General features: G+C 32.5%; 1 protein-coding gene and 1 pseudogene across 2 annotated transcripts; one reads left to right on the top strand and one right to left on the bottom strand.

Moving 5' to 3' along the window:
* Positions 1-1,498: 1,498 nt before the first annotated feature.
* LOC148554866 (potassium transporter 5-like) lies at positions 1,499-11,199 on the top strand (annotated as a pseudogene). The gene is made up of 8 exons (XR_015885913.1): positions 1,499-1,585; positions 3,046-3,184; positions 7,856-7,897; positions 8,148-8,408; positions 8,497-8,549; positions 9,470-9,584; positions 9,693-9,947; positions 10,136-11,199. The product of XR_015885913.1 is annotated as a potassium transporter 5-like (transcript).
* Positions 11,200-11,853: 654 nt separating this feature from the next.
* On the bottom strand, positions 11,854-12,261 carry LOC148554865 (uncharacterized). Its single transcript, XM_088490528.1, has one exon. It carries the CDS (start codon positions 12,259-12,261, stop codon positions 11,854-11,856), a length of 408 nt encoding a protein of 135 aa, XP_088346654.1.
* Positions 12,262-21,877: the final 9,616 nt, after the last annotated feature.

Raw genomic sequence — 21,877 nt, 5'->3', positions numbered from 1 at the left:
ATTTTTTAAGAGACAAGTGTTGAAATCTTCCTGAGAGGTCAGAGTAATTTGACAGAACGGTTCACTGTGTCGAGGTTGAGGGGTTGGGATAGCCTGAGTGAATCCCAACTGTCTTGCGATCAAATGAGGAGCGTATAAGGTTATTTTGAACCTTTCCTTCTTGTACTGTGGTAGCCCTATTGGTATTACTTGAACAGCCAATAGATGTGCCCAAGTTCGATTTGCAAGTTTGCTTTTCTCATTAGTGTTTGGAAAGAGGAAACCATCGAGCCAGACAGGACCGCAGTTGCGACGCAAAAAAGGAGTGAAATTGAGTTGATCATTATCAAAATTTCTGCAAGAATGGAAAAGAGAGAAAATAGCCCAAAATTTGTCTTCGTCCGATTGGGCGTTTGGAAAATTGGGTTTGTAATCAGACAAATGAAAACCTTCGATGTGTTATTTTTCGGTGTTGCCCCCTACAGGTTTTATCATGTAGTTTTTGAAAATGGCATTCAGCCATAATTGAAGAAGCCAAAGTGGACCTCCTGTGTTGATTATTTTTTTGTCCTGGAGGTCACAAACAAGTAGGCTAAGTTCTTCGAAAATGTGTCCGAAAAGAAGATTGGCCAAATTGAGAGCTTTTCCTTCATGTAAAAGAGCTGCTAGAGGAAGGAAAAGTTTCGACATTTAAACACTTCGAGAGCAGAACAAAATTGCATTTAGCCAGTAGAATAAAAAGGCTACATGTTCATCATTAGTGATTTCTGTACCATCCTCACCCATATTATGAGCGATGAAGTCACTGTAAGGGGTCTTGAAAGTGACGTTGTATTGATGTTGAGGTTGCATGTCAGGAATGCAGTCTGGAGAATTTATCGGGAGTCCTGTAATAACGGCTACATCAAGGAGAGACATTCCGATCATTCCACAAGGAAGGTGGAAATTATTGGTAGTTCTGTTCCAGAAACATGTCACTGCTCCAATCATCCAAGGATGTGTAGTGAGTGAAAAGTGAGAAAGCCTTAACAGTTCTTGTATTCCTAGGGCTCCCCAGGTAGCACCCTTTGTGGGTTCGAGGCATTGATACCAAGTTATAAAATTGAACCTTCGAGGTTTAATTTTTGGGTTGTTTTGAAAAGGCTTCTGATTAATGAAGTGAGAAATGTTAAAAGCTTGGTTTATCAGTAAATCTTCTCCTTCAACATTAGGGAAGAACGAAAGCTTTTTCTTTGCCTTTTCAAGAGTTTCAATCGGTCCGAGGAAGCAGTGTGTATCTGAACCGATTGTGAAGGGGATTAGAATTCTGGTATCATTGACTTTTAGATGGGGGTCATCAATGATTTTATCGTTGATTTGATTAAGGATGCGAAGGGCTGGCAGAGATGGCGGTACTGTTGCATGGCCTTTACCCTTATCTTGAGTAGCGGCACGAGAGGAAGAACCAGCCATTGTCAAGGAGAATTGAAGGTTGGAGATTTTGTGAGAAAGTTTGGATGCGAAGGAAGTTCAGAGAATAATGAATTCAAGAGATTCAAATAAAGAAGGAAGGGTGAAATTTAATAGTATCACTGTAGCCGTTACTGTAGAAGAAATGCAGATAGAGGTAACTTCGTGAAGAAGATGAAGTGGTGGAAATAGAAAGCGCAAGCCTCGGGAGACGTGTCGAGTGGATCAGTAGTAATGGGGAGTTTAAATGACAATTATTATTGGTTTGAAAATTAACGTCTTTTGGATTAAGTGTTTTATTGTTCGATAATAATATCGAAGCCAACCACATTAATCCAAGGGGGCAATTTGTTGATCGAAGAAGTATTTTCGATAAAAGTGGGTTGAATCGAAATTAGTTAAGTGTGGTCTCTCGAGAAGACGCGTATGCGCAGGTTTGAAGTTTGAAGTAATCGGTGCTGAAATAGATTTCGTTTATTTTGTTAATCGAGTAAGCCAAATCGAGCAGAAGATTCGATTCGAAGAGATGAATAAGGCCTTCGAAAGAGTTGATCGATTAGTTGTGAAAGTGGAAAGTTAATAGCTTTTATTGCACGAGGAGATCATGGGGAATATCTACAATCATACGGCGGAAACGATTACCAAGGAAGACTGCATTGTATTTAATTTTAATTAATTACCAATTAATCGTCAGTTATGTAAAATTAGCCTATAAATATTAGAAAATCTTAGTGAAGAGGGGTTGGAACTTTTACTTAGAAAAAACACTCTAGCACTCTCACATCCCAACGAATTCTTGAGTTTGCAATCGAGTTACATTTTCTATAGGATTCCTTCCATCTTCTTCTTTCTTTCATTTCATTTTTCTTGTAAACTTAGCATTTCAATTAATTTTATTTATCAAGTGTTCTTTACTCTCTTTAATTAATTTATCCTTCTGCCTTAAGTCTTTTATGTTGAAGTCTTTAGATCAAATCGAAGGCATTTGATCGTTTTCCTTTAATTTCACTGCAAACCTTTCTTTTTGTTATCTATTTGTTTTTCGAAACTTCAATTTCTAAGTTTTAATTATTAATTTACAGATTTACTATATCTTTATTTTTAAATTTGGTCTAATCGAAGACGCTTTTGATGCACTTTTAGAAAATTGGTACTCGCACAGAGGAGTAGGTTTCGCTCCTAGATCATTAGATATCAAACCACCATCGATTTGTAAAAAATCGACAAAACAAATACTATGTAATTAAAAATACGTGTAAAATTTTATATTTGATATGCATCAAAATTAAATTAAAAAAAAAAAACAAATGAAAAAGAGAAATGTTGCCCATTTGATGGAGAGGTGGTATTTCCGATGGAGACATACGTGCTTGCCAATAAAGGCCAAAGCAGTCACGCAGCCACACCATACACATACAGCATAAATTCAAACTAACACCTCCTCAGCTTGGCCACCAAATTCCTAATAATATTGTAGAATTATACCTCCATAAATACAGCACCTATAAGCTGGTCCCCCATGCTTCAAACCTCTTCATTCCAAATTCCAAATTCCAATTATGGCCAATTATCATTAGTTGCTTTCTTTAAGACTTGCCTTTCTTGTTCTTTTTCCAGAGCTCGTTGGCTCTGTCTTTAGCTCACTGTTACCCAACCAAGTGCAGCTTTGAGAAACTAGGGGCACTCGAACCCACCAAACAGGTTGAGTCTGAGAGTGGTTTTGCTGAGTACTGGGACTCCAAGAATGACCAGTTTTGTTTTGTGCTGGATAATACATATATTAATTTTATTCTATTCTCGTCACTGAATTTTTTATTCTCAAGGCTTCCTATTTTCTAATTTTCACTGTTTTGTTGACGAGAATTTAAAATAAGAAAGCAATACAAAAATGATATTTCCTTTATGAAACTGGCACAATACCCATCGAATTCTCATGGATGGTTGAAAGAAAAGAGTGAAATGTGAATAGTCATGGCAAAAGTTGCTCAAATCAAGGAAGAATTCTCTACTATCTAACACTCAATAAAATAAAAGGATTTTGTTCTAATGGTTTTAAATAAACACTTAATCGCTGAAAGTTTTCAAATGAGTAAAATATTGTTTTGGTTCTTAAAATTTTTGCCAAAAATCAAAATCATCTCCAACATTTTTTAAAAATTCATAACATCCATTAAAATTTTCAAATGGTTCATTCCATTAAAAATAATCAACTTTTAGACGAATTTGCTCCTCAAACTCACTGCCAACCCCCCTTCTCCTGGACCCATCACTGCCACCCCAGAACTCTCCCGTCGCACCTCTCACTATCCAAGACGACAATAAGCACTCACATCAACAATAAATGAATGTTCATGTGAATGATGCTGCTATATGGCCTAATTCTGGATAAAAACCATTTAGGTCAAAGTAGCCTTTCCTTTTTCACTGTCCATTTCTTTCGGCTTAATGTCCATATTCAAAAAAGAGAGGACTTACCAAAGATATTGATAGAGACAGAATAGATGAGTGCAAAAGATATATTTTAAATATGAGGATTTGGTGGGAATAAAGTAATAATTTGAGAAATATTGAATTTCTCTTGCATAAAGTTTTTCAAGAGGAGAATGCTAAGGGCCAACATCTTAATAGGGAAAAATAAGAGTTCCAAATTCAAGTCAAATCCAAGCAAATATAATGCAAAATTCAATGGAAAACTACATGTAAATTATTAAGAACTAATCTTACTTGCGATTAATTCTTATGGAGAGAGCCAATGTCTTATGAGATATAATATGGTTTGGATTTTCTAGATTTCAAGTTCAAAATTGACATAATATCAAAACTAATTGGGCTCAAATTGCAGACTCACATTATTTGTAATTTGCATAATGATGATATGCTTGAGTGATAATATGAATTTGCATTAATTTTATGAGTATTCTAAAGACGTTGGATAAAAGAATATACATTTATGTTTACTTGCATTTCATTCAGTGTTTTGCCTATGATTCGGATTAAGTATGAGAATTTGAATATAATGTACTTTTAGCAACACAATAGAATATCATGTACTCAACATAATTTAAGATGCAAATTATAATTAATTATATTTTTTATTTTAAAACATTTAAAATTAATCTTAATATAAATAAAAATAATTTAATATATTGAATAAATTAATAAAATAATATAAGTTAACTATTTTTTTTTTATCAATTTCGTTGTGTTTTTCTGATTATCTTTAAAATCACAACTTTTTTTTAGTTTGATCATGAAATAAAATTAGAGTCATTGGTATATACTATTAAAAAAAATTAACACTATGCAATTATATTTGTATATATAACATGTTCCTAAAATTTTATATGCAAAACTTAAGACTCTGTATTTCTTTGTTTATGCCATAAAAAAACATTGTTATTACTTATCATGATCCGTATTGATTTAAAAATTTGAAAATTTTTGTATGTATTAATTTTATATTTAATATTAAAACATGATATATAATTTACTATATTATTTTGCTATTAATGTATGTATGTAGTATTACATTATAAAATATAAAAATTAAAGTAATTATTATATAGCTTAAATGGATGGAACTAAATATAAAAATATATCATAGAATTATATTATTAAATTTTATTAATTTTAATTAGTTATAATAATATAAAATAAGATAGAACTGACTATTCATAATTGAATAGTTTAGGTTGATTAGACTAAAAATAGAAAAACACTCTAAATAAAAAGTTAAATTAACTTTAATATTAAATTCATTAATACGATTTTAATTTTATATAATAGTTAGATAATAGATTGAAAGTAATTTTACACTACAATATACCACACAAACAAGTAAATGACTTAAATTTAAATAAGAAACTTTTTTTATTTATGCATGCATGATAACTCCATGGTCTATAAATGCTTCATGGATAACATATTATACATAGCTCCGAATGATGAGCACTGGAGTTGGAGAGTATGGTAGTTTGTGTCCACAATAGTTGCCTTCTTGCAACGACGCTTCATAGGAAGAAAAAGAATTGTTGTAAAAGCTATCCAATGAAAGAATAATTGATAAACAAATGATATTTTCTTCTAACATATATGGTCTTTTATAGTAGTAAAATAAAAATGGAAAAAATAAAATTTTATATTTTTATATTAGAAATAGAATTTGATATTTATCCTAATAAAATTATTATTATTATTATTATTATTATTATTATTATTATTATTATTATTATTATTATAAATGGGTTACCATTAAAGTAACAACTTGCTATTAATAAAATTAGTGGATAGTGAATAAGAATTAAAATTGTATCAATATAATTAAAATGATTAAAAATACTTTTGATTGATAATTAGCATTAAATATTAATTTTATATAATTATAATAAATATATATTTTTAAATTAGTATAATTATGCATTATTCATTAAAATGATTAAAAATATTTTTGATTGATAATTGATAAGTAATTTAATAATGCATTAAATATTGATTTTATATAATTATAATAAATACATTTTTCTAAATTAGTATAATTATACATTATTCATTAAATGCATTCATTTTGGAGGGAAAATGAATTCATGAGGAATTGACATTTCACTTTCATTAGTTAGGAAAAAACCCTGTTTTAGTATATTAAGTAGATAGATGTTAAATTGAATAAGTCATAATTATTTTTTATTTGGAATTAAATGAGAATAAAATCAGATATTATCTTTTGTTCTTTAGATAATTATCTTTTGGATTTTAGATATATTATCTTTTAGACTTTAGATACTATTTTATTTGAATTTTAAGGTTTAATGAGTGTCACGCTCAAATATAAGTACTACTTTCAGAGTTGAATTTAGCTCAATATATATGATTTGATTTGATTTGATTATTAGTTGAAAATATCATAGTTGCCTATTTTATTCATAAGTTTATTATTTTAATAACTAATAAATTAATCAAATTAATTAATTAGTACACACAATAAATTTGATTTAATAAATTAAAAGAAATAAATTAAAAAATACTAACAGAATATTAAAATAAATAAATTAGGAAATACTACCAAATCAAATTGATATAAATTATAATAAATTATATAATATTTAAATATCTAATCAAATCAATTAGTTGATATAGTTTGTTTATCGTAATAACTTGTATTTCATGCGTTAAAATAAGTAAATTGGGAAACACTCTCAAAAGCATGCCACGTCAGCTCCATCATTAAGTGCAGAAATCCAATTTTTATATAATAAAATAGAATAGATAGAATAGATAGATTAGGCCGAATTTATGAATTGGTGTAAAATTTTTTTGGATTAATCTCTACATACAAGTGTTTTGCATTTACAAGTTTTACAAGTTTGAACGAAACCTACCCATTAAACGCGCTGCTTATGTTACGTGCCTTTTTAACAGAATTTTAAATCAATTCAAATCAATTAAAGCGCAAATATATAACTTACATTTTTCAAAAGATTTCGTTTCTTTTTCCGAGTTTCTTGCCAAATTTGTTGGATATCCTTCGTGCGTTCTCTCTTTGTTTCGTTTTTTTCGATTTTCATGGTTTCTGAAATCAAGCTTTGAAATCGTTTTGAAGATAATGGAACTTCAGAAATACACACAAACGATTACAGAAATACACCCAAACGATTACAGAAAGGATTACAGAAATACACCCAAACGGTTACAGAAATATACCCAAAGGATTACAGAAATACACCCAAAGAATTTAAGAAATACACCCAAAACCAGGGAGAGACAGTATATTTCTTCTTGAAATCTTTTAATGTTTTGATGGTTAAGGATGAGGCACACCGCAAAGACAATCTAGAAGAAAAACCTAGAAGAACAGTAAAACAGTACCTTAAATAATGTTTCTTTCTTTTTTCTAGTTATTTTTTATGGAGATTTGTATATTTTCTTCTTGATTTCCTCTACTCTTCGTGAGGAGTTGGAACGTTTGGGTGTCCCTTGAATGTTTGATAGTTTGCGATTAGATTGAGGAAGAAGAGGAAGAGTGAACGTGTTGTAGAAAGGGTGCATGTTTTTTTTTTTTTGGACTTGAAACAACTTATATAGCTTGTAAACCAAAAAGACTTGTATGTATAACAGACCTCAAACTTTTTTATTATTCTCATGAACTAAGTTAAAAAATTAATTTAATAATCTATATTATAAAAAGGATTTTTTTATAATTTTATTTCTACCAGAAAATAATATCATAAATTCGTATAGATAACATTATGTTCATAAGAAATTGCATACCCTTTAAAGTGAACAGGAATAACAGAAATTGCATACCCTTTCACTCATCCTTTTTCTTTAAATTTCAGGTTTTTAATTCTCTCTAGCTTTTAACCTCTCCTAACTTCGAATTGAATGGATCCTTGATATGTATATAACATATTGTTCATTATTTTACATGCAGTCCTTTCTGCCGTAAGTGGAATCAGTACATCACTGGGTCAAGGTACTTAAACCTTAGTCATGTTTAAACTTACAAATAAAATAGGAATTATAAAATGATTTGATAAATTTAATTAAATCATTATTTAACAAAAAAAAATTTAACTATTAACTTTACATAAAAATAATTAACTTAAGTTTTTATCGATTTACTTCTAAATGATACAGATTTATTTCCTGTGAACTCACTGAAAATTGTTACAAACTTTCAATTAATACTTATATACATATATCTTTCTTTTCCTCTAAATCAGAAGCTGTAGTAGGGATCACTATAGTGATCTTAATTGTCCTATTTTCAATGCAACGATTCGGTACGGATAAAGTGGGATTCTCGTTCGCACCAATTATCTTTGTATGGTTTGCATTTATTGGGGGAATCGGTCTCTACAATTTGTTCAAATATGATATTGGAGTGTTACGTGCTTTTAATCCGAAATATATAGTCAATTACTTCAAACGCAACGGTAAGAAAGGATGGTTATCACTTGGTGGAGTATTTCTATGTATAACAGGTGAGTTGCATCTATATGCCTTGTTTATCAATATTGTTAGTTAAGTTGTATTGTTCTTTAATTCTAATTAAAATTCGTATAATCATAGGATCTGAAGCCATGTTTGCAGACTTGGGTCACTTTAATGTACGAGCAATCCAAGTAAGTAAATAAATAAATTTAAACTTGTCTTTGTGAATATATTCAATTTCTTTAATATTAAATTTTAGAATATACCCTCAAATTCGTTTCAAGGAATTTCAAATTGGATAGTTTGCTTCCTAACAAATTTTACTTATAATAACATTTATTGAATCTAAATTTCTTCTAATAAAAATTATTAAACATTTATTTATTTAATACATATTAAAATTTTGATTAAAAAAAAGTAATTTATTTGACAAGATTATTTTTTGGACTTTTAAAAATAATAAAAAATTATTGAGTTGTAATCAATTTGGATATTTACTCTAAATTCTTGTAAATAAGAGTAATAAGACGTGTAGATCTTAAAAAAATTTGAGATAGACATTCAAATTTTCAGAGAGTTATTTAGTACTTAAAGTTTTTTTAAAAAAAAAATAATCTATAAGTCTAGTGTAAAACTATATTTTTCAAGAAGTAATTGTTAAATTTGTTAAATTATTCTTATTTTAAAAAAAATTTACATAAACGTTATTTTTTCACTAATATCAGTCAATTTTTTATAAACGTTTAATTTTAAATTCTAATTTTTAATTTTTAAACCTCTAAATTTTCCAAAAGATATAAATTTTTAAAAAATAAAAAATGACTAATAATATTAATTAATTAAAAATCAGTTTCTATACTTATTAAAAAAAGTAAAAAAAAATGATAGAAGATTATCAAAATTTATTGATTTTAACTATTACTTTTAACCATCAATCTAATTCTTTTAATTTAATAATCAACAACATATTTTAACCTACATTTTTAAATATTAATAGCCAAAAATAATAAATTATAATGGCACTCTAGTATTTCTAAAAAAAAATTATAGCAAAGTGTGATTTAATTTTCACTAACATACATTATCATTATCACTATCATTAATGGCGCAGATGAGCTTCTCTTTCATTACATGTCCTGCAATATTGGCTGCATATATTGGGCAAGCAGCATTTCTACGGAAGTTTCCTGGAAAAGTGAAGAATACTTTCTACGAAAGTCTACCACGTAAGTTGAGCAATCAGAGAAAATTCCTGGAATTTATGATCATTAGTTAGTAAAGTCCTATCAATCAATTGTCTTATCACATTATTGTGGTTTGTGATGAACATTCAGACTCCATATATTGGCCAACATTTGTGGTGGCTGTTGGTGCTGCTATCATAGCAAGCCAAGCAATGATTTCAGGAGCATTTTCCATCATATCGCAGGCCCTGAGTCTAGGTTGTTTCCCATGAATTAAGGTTGTGCATACTTCTACTAAACACCAGGGTCAAGTGTATATTCCAGAGGTCAACTACATGTTCATGATTGCATGTATTATTGTTTGTGCTGCCTTCAAGACCACAGAAAAAATTAGTCATGCATACGGTAATTAATTTTGCTTATAATATCTATCTAATCATGTTAGCGGCTGTTTTTTTTTTTATTTGCACATAACATTTTTATGAGTGATTTAGCGGCTGTTTTTTTTATTTGCACATAACATTTTTGAATGTCTGCATATATTACTTTGCATTACGAAAAAATTCTAAATACTTTTTATGTGAACGATACAGGAATTGCCGTTATTGGGGATATGATGATCACAACAACGTTGGTTTCGTTGATAATGTTGGTGATATGGAAGAAGAGTATATGGCAAGTTGCTATTTTCATTTTGGTATTCGGTTGCACAGAAGCTCTGTATTTCTCATCTCAGATAACCAAATTCACGGGTGGAGGTTTTCTTCCAATTGCTTCTGCTTTGTTCGTAACAACAGTAATGGGAATCTGGCATTACGTGCACAAAGAGAGATACATGTTTGAGCTCAGAAACAAGGTTTCCAGTGAGTACATAAGAGAATTGGCCGTCAACCCAGACATAAGCCGAGTTCCGGGAATGGGGCTTCTCTACTCTGAGCTTGTTCAGGGGATTCCTCCAATATTCCCTCATCTTATTGCCAGTGTGTCATCCATCCATTCAGTCCTTGTCTTCGTTTCGATCAAGGCCATCCCTGTCAGCCGAGTTGCTTTGGAGGAGAGGTTCCTATTTCGCCATGTCGAGGCTAGAGAGTACCGAATGTTCCGGTGTGTGGTGAGACACGGTTACAAGGATGGACTTGAAGATCCTATCGAGTTTGAATCCCAATTGATACAAAATCTTAAGGCCTTCATTCAACAAGAAAGTTTTATGCTTACTGAGGGGGCTGATGTAGCAGAAAGTAGTGATCAGATGGCACTCAAAGAAGCAGAAGCACAAATATTGCAGGAAGGAACTAAAGTAAGGTCTGCTAATTCTTCCAGCAGAATAATTCCAAACAATAATAACCAAGGCATTGTGTCTCGTGCCTCCTCGGATCCCATCGTTCATGTGGCACCTAACAAGTTGTCCACTTTCTCTGATCCACCCATCCAGGGTGCTGAAGATGAGGTCAAGTTCATAGACAAGGCAATGGAAAAGGGTGTGGTGTATATGTTAGGCGAAGCAGAGGTGGTGGCTCAACCAAATTCATCTTTCCTCAATAAGATAGTTGTCAACTATGTTTATAGCTTCTTGAGAAAGAACTTCCGCCAAGGGGACAAGTTGATGGCAATTCCTCGTAAGAGACTTCTCAAGATTGGAATGACATATGAAATATAACTCTATATTTCAGTGCACATTAGTAGGAATCGCTTGCTCCTTCTCTTGCTCTCTCACATTCACCATTTGATACATCATACATGTAAGGTCATTTTTTTTAGTGTCTTAATATATAGAAATAAAACAATCAAGTATCAAATAATGAATATAACAGAGCAAGTGCCTAAGAATTTCTCGGGGCAAAGGTCTTTGATGATTCACTGAAACATGTCAATAGCCATATAAATCATGTATATCTAGTACATCTGTAACTACTAGCGGCAAAGCTTTTTTTTTGTTGTATCTTAGCCTATGTTTTAATTTCGTTCTAATAATATATATATCATTTAGTCTTCTTTATCTAAATTTTAATTTGTTTAACTAAGATTTAAAATTTATTTATCATGTACCTTAAAAAATAAATGGTAATTATTTGCACTCATATTTAAATTTTTTTTTTCCGAAAGAATAAATCTTTACTGATTAAGGCAACATAGGACTAAGAAAATCCAATGATGCTAAGTTACAAATATGATCAGGAGCTTCTTCTAGCCACAACAAATCAGGACTGATAAAAGCAAGGTTAGCTAAGCCATGTGCAACTCTATTACCCTTCCCTCTTTACATGCAAAAAAATAATTGATCTAAAGCTATGTGTCAAAGTCAGACAGTCAGCTATAAAGAACCAAAATAGTCATCTCCCACCTTCCTATTCTTGAGAGCTAGTATCACCTCAGCATTATCACTTTCAAGAACAATATCCAAAAAACAACAATCTTTAGCTAATTTCAAACCCAAAACACAAGCTTGAGCTACAGCTATGTGAGATTCCACCTCCAAAGTTAACTTCCAGGTCGCTGCAACCAGAATATTCCCATCTGAGTCCTTCTCTACTGCACCCGCACCAGCCACCTGATTCACTACCAACACAGTATTTGTATTCACCTTAATTTGGTTTAGAAGAGGTGGTGACCATGACTTTTGGCACTCCGAAACTTCAGTTGAAATGCTCAGACCAACAGCAATCTCGGTTGTGTTTGCTACGCAGAATTCTTTGAAGCTTTTCTCAGCTAGCTCAATCATTTACAACACATCAATCCTTTTACCTTCAAAAACCAGAGCATTCCTGGATTTCCAAATAGCATACAAACAAGTATAAAACAATTCTCTTTGTTTTTTATCTAGAATTTTCAGCATATTTTCCACCTAGGTTTGGAGACTTACCCCATTTTCAGTCTCTGGCCTTAAGGTAAAGGGAGTCAAAACCCAAAATCTTTGAATGAAATCAGTCCCTAAACAAGTGCATATCTGATTCTTCTCTTCGAAAACATCTTGGACAAAGGGCTAGGCAATTCACACCTCTTCTTTGCAAATTCAGTTTTGTTGGGGAGGGAATTCCTCATCAATCTCCATACAAAATTCAAGACACTTAGGTGAATTTAGAGCTTCCAAAGCACGCTCCAATTTGGTTTTGTGTTTATCATCGCGTTGTTGCTAGCGTTCTATCCTTCACTACAAGAAAAACGCTGAATAAAGAAAGCAAATATTTGACCCAAGCCTTCAAGGCTTCCTCATAGAGGGCAAGTCCTCTTATAGTAGTAGTCAAAAAGGCATAGTCGGTGATTAAATGGAAAGGAAGGAAGGGAAGAGGTAACTCACCACTTAGCTAAAAGAAGCAATCGTCCCTGATCTAGGACCTTGTTTCGGTATAAGGATCAAGCCTTCGAGAGAAAAATCATTAAACATAAATATAGAATATTCATCTCCTGACAGATAGCGAAGAGAGGGGATAAGGTATCGCAGCGGAGCAACAGCCGCGTCCGGATCTGCAGGAGGAAGTAATGCCCTCTATCTAGGTCTCCTCTCGCACAAAGACCAGGTTCTACCACTGCAGGGCTCAATCATGCTAGTTGGGCTATATGCTTCACATATGCCGTTGGGAGTGCTGGCAATAACGACGACGATAGAAAAAATGAAAGCCAACGATCCGCTAAGACTAACGTATCTACAACTCCATCCTCGAGTGGCTGATCCAGTCGATTTAGAAATCCCTTATAGGGCCTTGCTTGATTTCTCTATCTTACTCTTTACACAACAGTTGGAATTAGCGTCAGACGTTAGCAGTGGGTTTATCAGCGGATTTATCGACGGATATGATAATAAATTCGTCGGTAAAAAGGTTACCGTCGAATTAGATTTTTTGACGGTAAATCTGCCAGTAATATTTAGAGGAAAAAAAATTGACGTGAGCATTACCATTGAAATCACCAGCGGACCGGTAAAACTCAATTAATGGAACGCTATGTTTTAGTTATACGAAATGCATTACCATCGCATTTATCCACCGATAAATCCGACGGTTAACCTAATCTAAATTCAAAATGCGCAGTCCTCTCTCCTCACTTTTAAGAACATTCTTCTCTCTCCCCCATTCTCCTCTCTCTTCTCTCTCCCCTACAACTATCTCCGGCAACCCCTCCGGCCACCCTCCGTCAGCGCTGCCCACCTCCATTCTCCTCCAAAGTGTGCGTCAAGTCGCCTGTATTGTGTATCGTTGCCTCAAATGAAGTTGCTCTCATTGTCTCTGCCACTGTTGAAAGAGCTGTCGTTGCCGCTCCCTCTGTCGTCAGAGTTGTGTCTCTCCTCCATCATCCAGGTAGGTTGTACTCATCCCTCTCCCTATTCTATCTTGTTTTAATTTTTTTAATAAAAAACCCTAAACCCTTTTTGCCCTCTCCGACGGTGCGTTCCCTTCCTCTCCCAGAGCTTGAAGCAGCGAGTTTTTCTGTTTGCCACTCTGCGCGCTCTGTCGTTGCCTTGTCGCCGTCTTCTGCCTCTCGTTGCCGTCGCTTTTAGACCTGCTCACCTCCAGCTCCATTCCTTCTGGCATTCAGGTATAGTGTGCGACTCTGTTACTCGATTCAGTTCTTCAGCATCTTGTCATTGATTGTTCTTCTTCAGTTTCTGTTAGTTGTTCTTCTTGTTGCTGATTCTTCTTGTTAATTGTTATGTTGTTGTTGCATAGATGTTCAGTTCTTATAGTTATTGAATTTATTTGCTGTTATTTTTCTTGATTATTTAATTTTTTTGCTAATAATTGTTCAATTCTCGTAGTTATTGTGTTATGATTTTTGTTGATTTGTTAGTGATTATTGTTGTTGCTGTCATTGTTCTTGTTGATTTATTAAATTTTTTGGTAATAATTTTTTATTTCTTGCTAATAATTCTCTTGCTATTTTTTTTAGATGTTATCAATTTTTTTGCTATATAATTATTGAATTTATTTGCCTAGTTGTTATTGTTCTTGCTGCCTACTTATTGTTCTAGCTGTTATTTATTTACATACTAATTGTTGCTTACTTGTTAATCTTGTTTGGATATTTTCTTTGTTATTTGACTTATGTAGACTTGGATGAGATTATATAACACTTTGGTTTATGTATAATTTTTAATTTCAATGAAATTCTAAGGTTTATATTAGAATATAATTATGTTTTGTGTGTTTATTTATATTTTATATATTATTTTATTATAATTCGGTTATTCCAATTGAACTACGGTTGAACCTTTGATTCAGTGAACTAGTAGCTAGATTGAATAATCATTCATTCTTCTAATATGGTGCTAATAAATTGTGTCAGCTAAAGTAATAAGATATCGGTTGTGGCATTTTTTGAGATTTTTCGACGACGAGCTGATGAGGTTTGATGCAAAACCTTGCTGCAGGTTGATGAGGCACACAACTGGGATATACAGTGTTGGTGGAGCCTTAGGATTTTGGGTCCTTTGCCGATTACACTATGATTTATTTTATTCTTTCGTTCCCTTGTTTATGTTTATGTATCTTATTATTTTTCATATGCCTTCCAAGTGTTTGGTAAAATGCTACACTTATCATAATGGTAAGGTTCACCCATTTACAAACATATAATAAATATTTTTTTATTATTTTTTAATGTGTTATTCAATACTTTATGTATGTATTTGCCTGATCCCTTAACGACCCATAGTTAACAATATCACTAGTGAATCAGGAAATAATAAGATCATAATTTTAGTAAATAACGCGAAGAATATAACTCTGAATACTTGGTTACAGAGAGATATGCTTAGCACTACATACCTCGGTCCAAAATTACAACTATAGAAATGAAAAATGAACAAACAATGTAACGCTAGTAGTATCATTGAAAGTTTTTTAGAAGATTATAGCAGTAACAGGTTCAATACATTCTTGTAGCAGTAACAACGTAAAGTGTAAGATTATGGTAACATAACAGGTTCACTATACTAACTCTTTGATTCTTCAACCACACTTGCAATTAGTCAAAAAATTGGTATGAACTTCGGGTAATTAATAAATAATTAGCTAATAGATTAATTATTATTCAAAGATATTAAGAAATTAAATTTTATACTTTGTGGAAGTAGAAATATTTAAAATACGAATTTAGATACTAATTTTAAAAATTTTGTCCCAAAATCGAGCTAACGGGCTGAATCGATCGAACCGAACCGAAACTGGGCCTAAGACCCACCATATAAATACATAACTCAGCTATTCTTCCCTTCATTTACAAAGGAATCATGCTGAAATTGGGAGTAAGGGGAGCAAACAAGAACCCTAGCCCTTGTTTCAATTTCAATCCTCCATATCTTTTAATCCGGAGCTCCGATCGCCGCACTGATTGTGGCCACGCGACCACCGTATCGAGCTCTTCAAAACTATCCAAACAAAGTTGTAAAAAATTTGAATTTTCTCACCTATCTCTTCCTCCTTTCAATTTTCAAATTTTTTGGTTTTGGGCATTGAAAATTATGGTGTTTTGATGTTTAGGATTGAATTAGCTTGAAGAAATTTTTGAGTTTTGGCCAATTAATCCGTGGGTAAGGTTAAAAAACTATTAAACCTTTGTGAATTCTTGGATTTGTAAATCCTATGTTAATTATAGTGATAGTGTATGAATTAGATTGTGTTTCATGTTGAATTGGAGTCCAATTGGTGGTTTGGAACGAAATTTCGGTGGTTGAGCTTGTTGATTTGATAATTGGAGACTTGGAGCTTGTGGAGGAGAGGTTTTTGAGGTGTTTTAGACGTAAGGAAGAATCAGCCAAGGTATGGTTCTAGTTTTTCGTAGTTAATGTATAATATTACGTGAAAACTTAGGCTAATAGACCTTAAGATAGGAATGAATTGAAGAAATTGTTGATTGAATTTTGTGTGTGGTATATGAATTGTGAATGAATATTGAATGAGTTCGTATATGTTGGAGTATGATTTTGATGATTATAAAATGATGATGATTGTTAATTTTGATGATTAATGTTGGATTTGATGAGAAACCAGGAATGCGTTATTAATTACTGAAATTAATAACACTTGGTTAAAAGCTTTAAAATTACTAATAACACTTAGTTAAAAGTTTTAAAATTACTGAAATTTAATCATCCTTCCTTCTTTGGACAATATATTCTATCCTGTTGAGTTTGGAAAACTTGAATTATTATGATGATCAAACATTATTAAAATATTAATTAAAAATAATTAATTTGTTAATTGCTTCCAATTGGTTGTATGATGGATTTGGTTTAGTGTGCAGGTGAAAAATAAAATTATTTCTTGACTCAAGTAATAAAAGCCCAATTTTGTTACTAAACATATTTCAGCCCAATAATAATTGTCCACTTCTAGTAGCTAAATATTAAAAGAAGAAAGATTCAAAGAGGCCCATATCACAAGCCCATGATGAAATAAAATAATTGACCCAAGGTTGAGAGAAGAACCGTTCAGTGATCACAAACCAAAGAGAACTCAAATTGTCAAAGTTATCATTCTTGGTTACTGGAAGTAAAAATCCAATTGAGTTTAATTTCATTAAAAGCATGCTTCGATTACCAACTCCACTTGTTACTGGAACTTAAAATTCAACTTGGTTAATTGCAGACATTGGTAACCGAACTCAAAATTCAATTGATTTAATTACTTGCCTTGGTAACTGAAAAAGAAAATTAAATTGAGTTAATTACATTGATGGTTCCACACATTACTCCACTCCTTCAGTAATGTGAATGGAATTTCAATTCATTTAATTGTTCTTTGAAAAACTTTGTGTCTTCTCTCTCCTCTCTCCTCGCTCTCTCTCTTTCTTTGCATTCTGTCACATCCATCAGAGGAAGAAGAAGAAAGTACAAGTTATCAGAGAAAAGCAACAGTAAGGCTAATGGAAGAAGAAAAGGCTAGGGTGATGGCCTTTGAGAAAAGAAGATCCAAAGCATGGCGTGACTGAGATCTTTTCCACTAAAGGCAAGATGTGGAGAAGAAGCTTCAAGATCTCCATGCCTAAAGTAGAAGCAATCCGTTTCGGTCAGGGAAGAAGATCTATGAGGTGAAGCTCGTTTTCACTTTTGTTCATCCATCACAGAAGGTAGCTATTGTAGCTACGTGGAGGAAGAAGCAAAAATGGAACAAATGGAGCTATCAAGGATCAAGAGTTCATCAAGGGTCAGAATTCTTTCTTGGGGATAAAGTCAAGTGGAGGGCTCAGATTGATGAAGCTTGATGAGAAGGGATGAGAGAGAGGTACATGCATGTTGATTTACTTTCGGTTTTTCCTCTCTCTTCTCTCTGTCCGAACTGGCCTTATGTGATGGAGAAGATATTGGTGGCTTGGTTGAACCAGTTTCAACCTTGGAAGCTTTCCCTTCTATAATAAGGGAGAACAGCCAAGGGTTGAGACAAGGAGTGAGAGCACACGTTTGGGTTCCCATAGCTCTTTGAGCTGTTTATTCTTTTCCTTCATGGCTTTCATTGAATATTTCTTTTTCTCAGTGAGTCTGTCTGTGTTTCATTGGTAAAAGGTAAAATGTGAGATTTTGTAAGAAAAAGCCAATGAGTGGAAAAAGGCAGAGAGTTAAAGAAAAAGCCATTATTATCTCAGAAATTCTTTGTATGTATTTCTATTTTGTTGTCATGACCCTGAGGGGATTCCCTTGCAAGTTGAGTTAGCACTTTGCGGTTGAAAGCTAGATTGAGGTCTAGTCAAGTTTGGGTTGGGGTAGAATCTAGACTTGTTCCCTTGCAAGTTGGGTTAGCACTTTGCAGTTGAAAGCTTGGTAGGTGACCAAGTCAAGTTTAGTTTTGAGGATAGATTCTGGACTTGTCCTGGATTGGAATGGGTAGTTCCTAGGGAAGAATTGGTGTCTGTAATCTGTTTGATTATAGTAAAATTCTGTCACTGTTGTGATGGAGACTGGATGTAGGCTACATTGCACTTAGCAGCTGAAGCAGTATACTTCTGGGTGTGATTCTCTCTTTCTCTTCTACTCCTTTTCTATTTCTGTTCATGGGAGACAAAATTGAAAAATATCTCCTAACCGGTTACGAGATAAAAAGAAAATGTCTCTTGACCTGTTATGAGACAAAAAGCAGAAATATCTCCTGGAGCTATTCTAAAAGGCAGAAAGTAATATTCAGAAAAAGAGGGCTAAGATTTAACCCCCTTTCTCTTAGCCACCGATAACCATCAATTGGTATCAGAGCTTGGTCTCAAAGAGATTAAGCTTCACAGCTTGGAGGAAAAGATCCTGTTGGCGAACTACATGGGTTCAAACACAGTGGCTTATATTCTGACAGAAGAACAGTCCAACGACAGATCTTCATTCTTCAAAAAAAAAAACTTTAACTATTGGAAAGAAAGAATGAAGATCTTTTCTCTGTCAGTGAATTACAACATATGGAAGATAATCATGAATGGTCCTCAAGTCCCTACAAAGGATGATGCTAGTGGTGTTGTCTCTCCCAAAGTCGAAGCAGAATGGAATGAAGATGACAAAAGAAAATAAAAACTAAATGACAATGCTGTCAACATGCTGAACTGTGTAATCAGCTTCAAGGAATACCAGAAGGATTCAAGATGCAAAACAGCAAAGAAAATCTGGGATAAAGTCTGAAGTCACAAATGAGGGCACCACACAAGTAAAGAAAACCAACATTGACATGCTGAGCAAAGAGTATGAGATGTTTTCTATGAAGAAAGGAGAATCAATTGATGACATTCTTTATCATCAGTAATAGCTTGGAAGCTATGGGGATTACTCATTCCGAATAGATGCTAGTGAGAAAAATCTTGAAAAGCTTGACAAGAGAGTGGAAAGTGAAATAACCTGTAATGAGTTGAGAGAAAAATTACTAGCATATGAAATAAATAAAAAAAATAATGATGATACAAAAAAAGGGGGAGAGTGGCTCTTAAATCTTGGACTGAATCATTAGATGATGAATCCAGTGACTGTTTATAAGATTATGAGTTTGCATGTTTTGCTAGGAAACTTAGAAGGATGATGAAACTCAAAGGAAGAAGCAGAGGTGGCAACTCAAAAGAACCAAAAAGGAAAGGACTTATGGCTTCTTGGGAGAATCTCAAGATTGACTCAGATAAGGAAGAAGACTCCGAAGATAGAGCACAAATCTGTTTCATGACTGATGAAGATCAACAAGAAGAGGTAAATTACTATGACTTATCTCTTGATGATTTGCATGTGACTATTGATGATCTCTCTCACCTTTCTGAAACATTGCTAAATAAATACAACAAATGTAAATCTGAAAATGAAGTTTTGAATGCTGAAAATGAGTTTTGAAAGAAAAGGGCGAAGGAGACCAAATGTGCTTTTGATTTCATTAAAGAAAATAGATTTTTTTTAAATCTAAAATTAAAATGTTCAATGGAAAGCACATTATTGATCTCTCTCAAAAACCTGTTGCTAAAAATAAAAGATTAAATGAAATAATCAAAAGTTTGAATCATGATTTAGCAAAATTTGCACATAACTCAAGCAACTTAGACAAATTACTTGCTAATCAAAGAACTTTGTTTGAAAAATCAGGTTTAGGATATGTAATGAAAAATGATGCATTTAAAAAAAAAATCACTTGCAAATTCACAGCATCATCTTCAAAAATAAAATCATCATTTGATAAATCTGGTATTGAATATTCATCTAACATTGATGCTGATTTTGAAAAGCCATATTTTTTTTATAAAAATGCATCTTATTCAAAACCTGAACTTGCTTCAAATAAACTCTGGTCTAGGTTACATCTCTAACAATGAGGATATTTTTAGAAAATTTCTCTTTCACAAAAGAGTCTCACGTTCTAGATACCCATTTGTGTCAAGAAATTATGGTTTAAGGTTTCTGGCAAAAGGAGGTACTAATGTTAGAGATGGATCTTTCAAAAGAAATACACCCTTTTAAAAACCAGAAAATTCCAATCTTTTAATCACCATCAGCATCATATCTTAAAGTGTTTTCAGCAATATGCTCACAAAAATTACTGTTTAAATTGCAATAAATTTGGTCATTCTTCTTCTTAATGCTTTATTGACAAAAGAAGAGTAGGAAATAAAACATATAATGTTATTTGTGATTTTAATGCACTTGAAAAACCAAGAAGGACTAACTTCAAAGGATCCAAAGTAGTTTGGATACCTAAAAGATTTGTGCAGTTTTGTTTAGCATCCAAGAAGAAGAAAGACATGTGATACTTGAATAGGGGATGCTCTAGGCACATGACCGAGAAGTCCACTTTCTTCATCAAGCTTGATAAATTCGATGAAAGTTTTGTGACTTTCGGTGACAATGGTAAAAGAAAAATTTTGACCATAGGTAAGGTCGGTGAGAATTTCTCAACTTTCATTGATGTTGTATTTTGAGTTGATGGGTTGAAACACAATCTTCTATGCATTAGCCAATTGTGTGATTTATATTGTTTGGCTATTCTCAAGAAATTGGAATGCTTGGTTGTGTTTGAAAAATCTGGTGAAAATTTTGTTTGAAGTTAAAATATGCAAGAATGTGTATAGACTAACCTTAGAGGAACTAAAAAGAACAAAATGTAGCTTGTTTTACTTCTTTGGAATAAAAAAAATGGTTATGGTACAAGAAATTGGGACATGCAAATATGTTTTAAATTTCTAAGCTTGTGAAAAAGAATGTGGTTAGAAGTCTTCCTAAAATAAAATTTGACAAAGACATCACTTGTGATGATTGTCAATTGGGTAAACAAGCCAAAAAAAAAATTTCAAACCCAATGATGACATCTCAACCAAAAGAACAGTGAAAATGTTACATATTGATCTTTTTGGTCCTATAATAAGGACTCAAAGTCTTGGTGGTAAGCACTATAGCTTAGTGGTGTTTGATGACTATACTAAGTTTGGATGGATTCTTTTCTTAGCTCATAAGAATGATGTCTTTCTTGATTTTTCAACTCTATACAAAAAGATTCAAAATAAATTTTTTTGAAAATTATTTCCTTAAGAAGTGATCATGGAAATGAGTTTGGAAAACAACACTTTAATGAATTTGGTATTTCATATAATTTTTCATGTTCTAGAATACCTCAATAAAATAGAGTTATTGAAAGGAAAAATAGAGGCCTTCAAAAAATGATTAGAACTATATTTTGGTGAAAATGAAATTCTAAAATTCTTTTGGATTGAAACTATATTTTGAACCAAATCATCATTAGAAAAGTGTTAAAGAAAACACCGGTGTGTTCCATTTACCGAAAGTGAAGCATGGACTCACTTACTTGTATATAAAATTATTGATGAATGGAGACCATGGAACTCCAGTGGCCCAATTGCTGGGTACATTATATTATTAATAATTAAATTAATTAATCTAATTTTGT

Source organism: Arachis ipaensis, chromosome B6, assembly GCF_059453495.1.
Source record: "Arachis ipaensis isolate K30076 ecotype BB chromosome B6, ASM5945349v1, whole genome shotgun sequence".
Classification (NCBI taxonomy): domain Eukaryota; kingdom Viridiplantae; phylum Streptophyta; class Magnoliopsida; order Fabales; family Fabaceae; genus Arachis; species Arachis ipaensis.
Note: the sequence above shows the minus strand (reverse complement) of the source record. Positions and strands in the feature narration are given on the sequence as shown.

What these genes read in the sequence shown, in the direction of transcription:
- LOC148554865 (XM_088490528.1), bottom strand. Translation starts at nt 12,261, where the DNA reads ATGATTGAGCTAGCTGAGAAAAGCTTCAAAGAATTCTGCGTAGCAAAC.